General features: G+C 37.5%; 1 protein-coding gene across 1 annotated transcript in view; it reads left to right on the plus strand.

Moving 5' to 3' along the window:
* NRG3 (neuregulin 3) overlaps nucleotides 1-9,457 on the plus strand; it is a gene marked incomplete at its 5' end in the record, with an annotated part of 26,993 nt that extends 17,536 nt beyond the window's left edge. Inside the window, 2 exons of the mRNA XM_009069992.1 lie at nucleotides 3,338-3,508; nucleotides 8,950-9,457. Of these exons, the coding sequence (XP_009068240.1) occupies nucleotides 3,338-3,508; nucleotides 8,950-9,457 (679 nt within the window). The remainder of the gene's footprint in view (nucleotides 1-3,337; nucleotides 3,509-8,949) is intronic.
* Between the last annotated feature and the right edge of the window lie 1,795 nt (nucleotides 9,458-11,252).

An 11,252-nucleotide genomic window follows, 5' to 3' on the forward strand; every position in this document is an offset into this window, starting at 1 on the left:
ATGCAGGATGCTATAGAGAAAAAAGGGATCAAACTATTAATTTCAGTTCTCATACGCCACAGCTTTTTAGGCATAAAGGTCTCCTTACAATCTTAGTAATTTTTTTTATCACATGCAGCTTTGTTGAAGTTCCAAACTTACATGAAGTTTTTCCCTTTGGGGAGCCATCTGTAACACAGGCACTGACAGATAGGTGTTCATTGAGTGTCATCTCGTCCTTGTAAACAATCTGACAAAAGGGCATTGAGATACAGCATTATTGTTGTTGTATGGTGTTTACTGAGAGATATAACAGAACCTTTTTATTGATATTGAAAATTGGTTGAAAGTCCGAGTAGTTGATCTGTACAAATGTTAGCTGTAGATTATCTAACAGCCTAAAAATGTGGCTCCTAGGGAACATCATAAGACACTGTCGATCTGGCATCTGGCTCTGGCATTGGGGTATGTATTTTCTGGAGGTTTTTGACAGAAACCATGTCTTCAACACTAATTTTTGCATCTCATGACCAGTATGTAATATAACAGTCTTTCTGTATAGTTTTTGCAGGTACGGAGCCAGAGTATCTACAATCAGTTATAGAACTGTCCTTCCTCCCTCAAATTTTTATCTTTCTTTTCATGAATTATAATCATGAAAAAAGGAGAAAACAAAGGAAAGTGCATATACACACAGCCATGGTTATAAGCACCATTTTTGTAGCTCCACTGTGTTTAATAAAAAAGGAGGAAGGATTGGGATCCCATCTAAAGTTTTAACACTTTACTTGCCATCCTCTTTTTAAGACTCTTCATGTTCTGTTGACAAAGTTACATCTGAATGTGTTCATAATGTGATGTAAAATCAATTTTCTTTAGTAATTAACTAAAATGTAGTACAGGAAGATTCACAGAGTTACTGTAAAAACACTACTGATCTCTTCATACTCCACCTGCAGGGTGTTGTTTTCACTCGGTTGCCCAACTTAAAGAAAATTTTCACAGAAAACAAGATGAATCCCAAGTTCTTAATTAACTTTAAGATGGTTGCACTGCTTTTTTCAAACCATTAATTCATCAGGATTATATTTCTCCCTAGTTTATGCATCACTTGTGAACCAGTTCATGCATATTCTGATTTTTTTATTCTGGAGTATTTGATTAATAGATTTTAAGGACATATCTGCTGCAGCTTTATAGATTGATCTGTTTTATTGAATGGTTCAGTTATGTGGGCTGGTTTCTTTTATGCAGCTAGACTGGGGTGCAGTGAGAAAGAAAACATAATGGTGGCTTAGGACAATAAATTCCCTGAAGAAGTGTGAAAGGCATTGTTTGCCTGAGTGGGAGGAATTCTTCACATGGGCAAAAGAGCAGAAGTCTGACAGGGACTGTATTAACATTTTTGGAGGAAGATGTTGCTGATATTCATATCAGTTCCATAAAAAAGGAAAAACTTTGGTATGCTGGATTTACCTTCTCATAGAACTTTTAACGGAAATCGTTACTGTCTTGTCTTCGGTGCTTGGAGAAAAGGAAGATGCACAAGGGCATCAAACCAACCACAATTAAACAATTAAAGTTTCAAATATTTGTAATCAATCTAAAGTCTGTTAAGTTAATCTGTTTTTTTATCTTTGTAATACATTGATGAATATGCTCCAGTCAATAAAACCCTCAGAAATTCATTATCCATCACAAATTATTCATTCAGCTGCATCTTTTGAGATCTCCTGCTGTAATAATCCAACTCTCCTGAGCAGAAATTGTCAATTATTTTGTGATGTGGTAGTGTTATTTTACAGAATATGAACTGTAACTAGCAACTTGAACTCAGCCTTCAGAATTGAAAGGCCAGTAGTTCAGGGTTTTTCTAAAGTTTTTTTCACAGTCTCCTTAATAACGAAGGAAAAATCTATTTAAGGAACCATCAAATATCCTGGAGGGAATGCTATTGCTATGGGTTATTGATCTTTTCAATTAAAAAGCACTAGAAAAGCAAAGGCATGGAAGAAAACAGAGCTGAGACTGTGATGGAACAGTAGCCTGAGCAGAAGGATAGACTGTTGAATTTATTTCATATTTTAACTTTGGGGAAAAAAGGTTGGTTTTAAAGGAAATGTACACCCCAAGAAAATTTGTCCAAGATACTTGTTCCAACTAGAATTCCTTTGGTGTGGCCCTAACTATAAATAAGGTTCCCAGTAGGTAAAAAAATGCAGATTACTTCTGAGTCACATTATAATAGGAAAAAAAAGAAGCAAACTTGCCAGCAGTCATTTGTATTGCTGAATTTTATTAAAGGTTGGAATTATTCACATAAAAAAAAATTATGACTCATAAAAGGCAGCTATGAAACGTATGCTAGCATTAAAGATGTAACAGAATATTAGGTAATGTGCATTTCTGAGACTCAGAATATGCTAAGAGAAATAGGAGTAGCTGGAGAATGAATAGCCAGTCATGCCATGCAGTATTCTGACCTGTTAACAATAAAAATAGGTTATGTCTTGCCTTAATTCTGTGTTCCCATATTTTTTGCATTAGCAGCAGCTCAATTTATGGCTTATATACCAAAACTGTGGATTCTAGATACTTTTTAATTCCTGCGTGAAGTGAAAAAAAAAATTCCATTCTTCTTCCAAAACACCAGGAAAATGTTTACTAAATTGATCTTCTAAAACAAGTAGAAAACTTGTTTTTATCATATTCAAGTTTGTATTATATCACATAAAGAAACAACACAGTATTTATAAATGTATATAAACAAGAAAGCAATCTGTGTATAAAACAAGACTAAAACAATATAGAAATCTTGTTCAAGGTAGAGAAAACTTGTCTTGGATGGCTTCTTCAAGCTGCAGTTCACAAGCTTCACTTATATTCTTCACTTATACTTTTTTCCCAATTTAATATTTTTCTATCAGGAAGCAGCACCTTGTAGGCTGATAGATGATGTAACAGGCTCTCTGTTTGATGTGATTTTGAATTCAGCTGTGGGTATGATGGAGTTGTGCTCTTTGTTTATACTATCTGAGGAGGAAACTCTTGTATAGCAGGATTATGATATACAGCATGGGAGAAAGAAGCATCCTTCATCAAGTGCAAGAACACATTTAATATACTGGGCAATTATTTTCATTCCTAGAAAAGAGGTGATGTATTAAATATGGCACAAACAGCTAATGGTGGATTATGGTATTATATTTCCATAGAGAATTTCTACTGACATCATAGACTGCCACAGCGAAGTTTATAAGAACAATAATCCATGCATTATTAATCCCGAATCTTTACTTTGGATAATTTTATGATTTTGCTATGATAATTTTTACTGTACTCTTGATGTTGTTCCTAGAAGTCTCTCTTCATGCTGCAGCCCAGGACAAAAAAGTGGGATGCTACATAGAAATGCCTTTCGGAGGACTCCTCCCTTGCCTCGGGGTAGGTTCAATGGAATTACAGGACCAGCATATCAACACCTAGAAGAGTCAAGGATCACAGACCAGGACACAATACCTTGTCACGGGTAAGTAATAACATAACTGGAGTGAGCCAATTTGTGAGTAGCTGCTGTTAGGAGGTTAATATGCTTTGCCATTACAGTCATTCCTACTTCTTGTAGTGTACTGTGGATCCAGAGCTTATAGGGCTGAAAGCAGAAGAATGTTTTCAGCATACTGGCTCTTTGAAGGCAATATGCTTTAATGTGCCTGGCTGCTATTTTTAAGCCTTGCAGAGGCTGTAGAAGGAGGGATTAGAACAAGCTGTAAGTGATTGGCAACATTTCTCTAACTGATGTTTTTTTCTAGTGGTGCTGTGATGTTCTAGTAATTTATGGGTGGCATTTTTTAGTTCCATCAATCAGCATTGGGCAAATAAGAGAAAATAATTCAGAAGTGCAACTTGCATGGTTTTTTTAAATAAATCAATGTACATTGAGGAATGTGTTTTCTCTAGACTGAAAACCAATGGCTTCACACAGGTTTGTCTTTGAAAATGCACAAAGAATCCACTATTTTTTTCCTTTTTAAATTCAGCTTATTAGAACACTGACTGTGAGCTCCAGCTGTACATAAGGTCTGAATGTCAGAAGTGCTCCTGAACACCCAGAGCTGCCTTTGATGTCTTTTGCAATTGCTGGGATATTTTGCATAATATTTACATATCCCAATAGATTTCCAAAGACTTTCCAGAATCATTACAAATATATTATATGTAATAAATAGGATTGATATCTGGAATGAAATAAAAAACCCACCAGTTTCATCTGGACACCTGTAAGTCATAGTGAAGAGTTCCACCATGACAAGGTAGCTGTATAGCTTTGTATCGGAACTGTCTATAAAGCACAAAAGTGAGGTCACCTACATGTTTAATTTTCTTCAGGAAAGAAAGGAGCTATTATCACTAACCACTCTGACCTCCTGGGAAATGGCAGCCACATGTGCTGACTGAGAATAAGTCTTGTTACAGGTGTGTTGTTGTCATCACACTTGTAGGCACACATCCTCCTGTGCCACACTCACCATGCTGCTGAACTTGCAGCAGGGTTGCCTAGGCTAGGGTGCTCTCAGAGAGGGGCTTACTAAATATTTTTGAGCTGAATCTACCTAACAAAGCTGGCCACAGTAATTGGGAAAGACAGATCAAGAGCAGGGCTTACCTAGGAAGGGAGAAAGCAAAGCAGCAAAAGGTTTGGGTGTCTGGTGACTTCCTTTAAATAGGAATGAGTTTGATTCGGTCATTGTTAATATTCACTGCTTTTGAGAAAAACATTGTATATTACCTCTGGCAGTTAATATATTTGGTTCATTTGTATGATAATGTGTGTATAATATGAAAATTGTTACTGAAATTACAACCCTTCCTGAAAGGAACAGGTTGACAGCCTTCCCCCTCCAATAGCTGTATCCTGTAACATGGACTCTGGGGAGTGCTGCAGCCTCCTTCTAGTCAGAAAAGTGAGGTACAAAACAGCAAATCTGTGGGTAGTTGTATTTATTCTTCTCTAGAAAATCACTATGTTTCTAGTACAAGCATTGTCTTGTACTGACCTGTGTTTTAAATTTACAGTTCTGTAAAAGTTTGATATTGGGACCAGACTGTGACCCTGTCTGGCCTCAATACAGTCAAGCACTTCATCCATATTTTGTGCACTGGGGATGTGTGTAGAATTAGACCTTCCTAATATCAACTGTAATGATGAGACCTTTCTCTGAAGGAGTCCTCTGAGCTCATCGACAGCTGGTGTTGTGACAGGGAGTCACAGCAGTCTGCATATATCACAAATCAATACCAAAAGACTTCAACCCATGGAAATGAATTTTCAAAATGTCAATGTTAGGAATGAAAACAAAAGCAATTCTTTGATCTCTTTTTATTACAGTGTTTTACTGACAATGGATTTTTTGAAAATTGAAGTCTTTTCAGTGTGTTAAAAAACTTTCTGCAAGTTGCTTTGTGTTGCAGAAATGAATCTCTTCAACCAGAATATAAGTGCCCATCTTATCTCTGAACAAAAATGAAAACATAAATCACTAATTCTATTTCATATGGAGTTCTTCTAAGTTACGAAATGGTTTCCTCAAAATCAGATGGCTGTTTACCTTCTAAATATCTGCTGGTTTCACAGTGTTGGAATTCTCAAGGAATTTCAAGCAGGTTTAACTTGGTTTTTAGTCAGTATACTACTTGAAAGAGTAGAAAAACCTGCTTGAAATGAGTGGCTTAAAGAAAAGAAACCATCCATGTCAGTTACATCTCAGAGACTGGTTCCAGTCCCTGAGGGTGTCACGAGTTCACTTGCAGTGAAGTGGACAGTGGTGTGATCACAGCTGGCAGTGACAGCTCTTTGGGAAGCAGGGCAGGAAGGGTTAGCAGTAGTGCCTCATAGCATGTGAATGTGTAAATGTGTAAATATAAATGTGTTTCTATATACAAGACCCAGAGTGTCATATCTAGAGGTAGAAAATGGGATTTGTGTATATACTGGTAAAAGTGCTTACAAGGCTGAACCAAAGCCTGGCAGTGCCACTGGAATGACTCCCATTCATCTTAAGGGAATTCATCAGGCTCATACACTGCACACCTATGGCCATAGGCTTAGAGCAAAGCTCTTGGGGCTATGCTGAACAAAATCCATTATGCATTTTACATTCCAATCCCTTCTGTCTCTCTTGAATATCTGTTCTTAAAGGGGGCAGTAAAATTATTGTGCTTCTTTCAGTTTCATTCTTTAATTTAGACTCTCAAACACTGTATAACATAATTACAGTTGAATATTGATAAATGTTTGATTTTCTTTTGTTGCTTGGTTTTAGGAAGAGGGTGGAGAGAGAGCTGCACTTTGAAATACACGCACGTGAATTAATTTATTCAGATAAAATAATTTTTCAGATAAAAAACCAGATATATTTCCTTGGATGAACTATGGATCTGGAAAGTTAATTATAGGAAAATGTAATTAAGATTCTGCAATTATAGTTCTAATTCTCAGTCTATTGAAACAGCAGCAGTCTGGTGTCACACATAGACACATGGATCAGTTTGTAATTAACAAAAGCTGAGTCTCACATGGTTTAGATATAATGTCCCTTCTAGGTTATTACTTCACCTGTTGGACACAGTGGATGCACTTTAATTCAGTCTCAGTCCTCCTTTGAAAGCCATGCTAGCACAGGAAAGAAACATGTAATTCTGGCAGAAAATTGGTCTATCTACTTCAAAAAAATATTATGGAAGTATGCCAGGCATTGTGTTACATGTTACTGCCAGTTAGTTTTCAAAATACCAAGAATAATTGAATCTCTATTACAGATCTGGCAAATGTTATTGTTTTCTCACCAAACCCATTTTAATTCAGTCTTTTCTTGGTTTTGCTTATATATCATCCATATAATACATCCATTGCATGTGAAATTCATTAAAAACATTCACTCCCTTTGTTTTCAGGGTGCAGCCCAGAATATATTTAGGGCCTGAATTACCAAAAAAGGGACTAATGCAACTGATGCGATCTCTCCAGCTATAGTCGTTTGAACAATTATATATAAGCAAAGGAAACAAGAATGGGCACAACCCAAAGGTCTGCACTGTTTTGTTTTCATTTATGGTTTTTAATTGTTCTCCCTCGGGAATAATATCCCTGATCAGTATTTCATTCATACTGAGTCTTGAGAACTCTTCTAAAAAGCCCCTCTGTGAATGGCTTCAGATGTGTCTAAGCATACTGCAAATTAACCAAAGCTGAGTCTCAACTGGCTCAGACTAAAACATAGCTGCAGCTGTGTAGCATGGACAAGAAGTTCTAGAAAAAAAAAAATATCCAAACATGAAAAAAATCTGCTTGCTATATTATTCCCCTGGGTCCCACTTCCCAAAGCAGTCTCTCTTTCCATCACATAGCAGCAAAGTTCACAACATCTCCTCCTTATTGCAGAGCTCCCAGCTGCATTTTCTGGTCTTTTGGGGGTGCCTGGAGAGTTCTTGTGTGGGGGCTTACAGAACTTCATGCATGCATATGTACAGGTTAATGAGTCAAGTAGTTGTACAAACACAGTGCCACCATAGACAAGTTAATTAGAGGTCAGTGGCACTCTGCTGGAATGAGTCTAAAGATATCTTCTGATGTCTCCTGCTTGACACCTCATCAGGAGGATGGGGCTGAAGGAAGCCTCACCAATTAATTAAACTTGTTTGCTAATACTGGACTATGGCTGTTTCATGCGATACAGTTTCTTTTCTCAGCCCTTTTTCTGCTCATACCAAAACACAGCTAGGCACATATGAGTAGAAGGATATCCCTAGTGAGGTCCAGCAGGCTTAAGGAGCTTTCAGAATAATACCCTTCAAGTCAGAGCTCAAAGCAGCTGCTTCCATACCCAATCTAAATGTTGCTGTCCTCATCCATGGATAAAACATATTAGATTCACCATTAGCTTGTCTTATTAAATAGTGATAAGCTGATTATAAATAAAGTATGTTCTGGTACTGAGGTGATGTCTGTGGTCCTTAGCAACCATGACTATTAGATAAAGTAACTCAGAGCACAATATTTCTAGTAACACTGCTTTCAGATGGGAAACATCTTTTTTCTTTTTTATTTTTCACTTTATTTTATATTTAGTATACTTTCCATTTCTATTTTTTTAAGTATTTCTTGTAAACAAAACATTTCCTGATCATAATAATTAATTTGGCTTTGAAACCAAATGGAAATGTTGATAAAAAATCACCAGGTTGCCTCACAATAAATAAAATCATGCTATGACATGTGTTAATGGAGGATAATGGATTTTTTTAAAAACAGTATTACAATGTCAGGAGAACACAGACATTTGCTCAAGCCATATATATTAGCTCTATTTTCAGATGAGATCTGATAAAACAAATCAGACCAACATTATGAGTGTGGTCTATTGAAAAACAGATGTTTTTCACAGGTCCACTGCACTTAGGTGCTCTGCTTGTTGAAGGGGAGTACAGATAATCATTTCTATGTAAATAAAGCCCTACACAGCCATGTGTATTTAAAGTTCTTTATATCTGCATCTTTTTAAAGTGTTTTTCTAAAATAACAATTTGACATTGAGAGTTCTCACACTGAAGAATGTATCACTCCATTTCCCCAGTTAGTAATGTAGGAATGGAATTGCAAATTTCATTTCAAAGAAAATTAAGAACTTCTGAAATATTTTTAAAAGGAATTTTCATTATTCTCATATCCAGGTGGGCAAAATGAGAGTGAGAGAAAAGCAGTGGTTTGCCACCAGCACATCTGAGAATCAAAACCATTCTCCAGAACCTGTTGTTTTCCCCAGGACCCCACCACTGCCAAGTGCTCCTAGTGTGAGGGAAAAATTATGTGTATCTTTTCAGCACAGTTCACTGAATCTCATGCAGTGTCCCTGCTGCCAGTTGCATCTGACCCCTTGATGTACAACGAAAACTTTTTTTTACTCTTTCCAGGTATTCATCCAGTGGTTTAAAAACTCCTCAGAATACTTCAATAAATATGCAACTGCCTTCAAGAGAGACACCCCCATATTTTAATAACGTGGATCAGAAGGACTTGGTCGGCTATTCATCTTCAAGGGCCAACTCCGTTCCCATTATCCCATCTGTGGGCTTGGATGAAGCCTGCATGCAAATGCAAAATGTTGCTGAAGTAACGGGCATCAAATGGTGCAAAAACTCCTATTCTGCTGAACTTGTCAATGTGAGTTCCCCAGTCAGTAATTGTCTTATAGCAGAACAACACGAAGTAAAAATATTGCTAGAAACTGTGCAGGAGCAGATTCGGATTCTGACGGACACGAGGCGGTCGGAGGACTATGAACTGGCGAGCGTAGAAGCAGAGAGCAGCGCGAGTGAAAACACAGCGTTTTTGCCCATGAGCCCCATGGCCAAGTCAGAGCGAGAGGCACAATTTGTCTTAAAAAGCGAAACGCAAAGAGACTCGGTATTGACCAAGTGACTTTGTGTGGGGGTTGTTGGAGGGGAAATGAGAGATCTGTGCATTCGATGTTTTGCTAAACAGGAAGGGAGGAAGTTAAAAACAAATTATTTATATGCATTACTTTAAGAGCATCTACTTAGAAGAAACCAAATAGTCAATCGCCCTCATATCATAGTGTTTTTTAACAAAATATTTTTTTAAGGGAAAAGTTCCAGGAGGGATGAAGCGTGCATCAGGTGCTTTCTAGGAAGGATTACACGTACAGTTTCAGTGACAGAGGATTTTACCACGGTCCCGTTCATCTGTCCAAAGGCTTAGGCTATGCATCTTTTTTTCAGTAAAGGCCAAGACCATTCTGAGATGTGTCTCTGATTTCAGGGCAGCACTGCAGCAAACTGCTGGCCAGGGATTCAGACCCTGGGGAACAAGTCCCATGAGCCCAGCACGATTCAGTCCTCTCTCCTCCTCTCCTCTTGATTCCAGGTTCATACCATGGAAACAGGCACACAGACACCTACTTCTGAGCTCTGGTACCTGCTGTGGAATGATGCCAACAGCCCTAAATTGAACAGATGCTGAACTCTCAACCTTAATTTAATGTGTCAGTCAGCCCAAGAAAGTCAATGGTATCATTTAGGAGCTTTGGGTTTGGCTAAGTGTGGAGCAAGATTGGGGTCTGTAGAGATTCAGTGGTCAGGAGCCCACAGTTGCTCCATCTTCTGAGCTTTTTTTGCCTATTAGAGCTGCCTTGGTGGAAAGTGAGGAACAGCAAGAGAAAATGCAGAAGTATGTATTACAACAGGTTTGGTTTTGGTTTCTGGTTCGGGTTTTTTTGAGTGGGAACATAAACTCCATTGTTCATTAACACCCCTCTACATTTCTAAACTTTTACACTTTGAAGGCATTTTTAAGCTCTCAAGGAGCACTTCTGAGTGTGTGCGCGTGTGTGTGTGTCTTTTTTAATTATTTTTTTTTATTATGAGTGGTTCAGAGGAGAGTCAGGGAGATCCTATATGATCAAAATACAGCCCATAGTGTCCACATTGACCTAATTTGTTCCTGCATTCAGTTCTCTAGTCACTTTAATTAATTGTGGCTTAGGCTTGTGAACTTTAAAGCTTCAACCCTGTAGATGGTTCAGTATGGACAGAGCCACAGGCATGCACAGATGTGATTCTAATGGGACTGTATAAGAGCAGATGGTTTCCACTGAATCACTCCCTGCTGGGGATCAAGGCCTTAGAGAAGAAGTATCATTCCCTAGTTACCATATCCCAATCATACTGTAAGCACTTTTTGCATTAGCTTTCTTTTGAGTCCCTTTTCCCCCCATAAATTGTAACACAGTATGCCAATAGTGCAATGAATTGGCTTCAGTGACTCACATTTGTGGTTTTATTAGTATTACAATATCTGCTTATTCTTGGGGGGGAAAAATCAAATATAATAAATAATTGCTAAATAGCCTTCCCTGGTTAATGTCAGAAGATTGACTAGAAGAAAATTACAGTATATACAGAATGTGTTAAAGTATTCCTTTGCAGCAAATTAATTGTTAAATTTATTAATGTGCCCCAGACTTTCTAGTTCACAAGTCTCAAGACTTCCCAAAATAGCACAATTGATCACACAGTGCTGTTGTATGTTGAGTCAGAATAAAGCAATATTTTAACCTCTGTCAAGTAAATTTGGAAAAGAAATGCTGAAGGTGTATGTCATTCTTTTTTTCATTAAGGCAGTAAAAAAAAATTACTATTCACAGTCTTCATTCAGCAAGTCTTATTTTGGGTTTCCTTTGTGGTTTTGGTTTTGG

The sequence above is a fragment of the Acanthisitta chloris genome, unplaced genomic scaffold (assembly GCF_000695815.1).
Source record: "Acanthisitta chloris isolate BGI_N310 unplaced genomic scaffold, ASM69581v1 scaffold1232, whole genome shotgun sequence".
NCBI lineage: Eukaryota > Metazoa > Chordata > Aves > Passeriformes > Acanthisittidae > Acanthisitta > Acanthisitta chloris.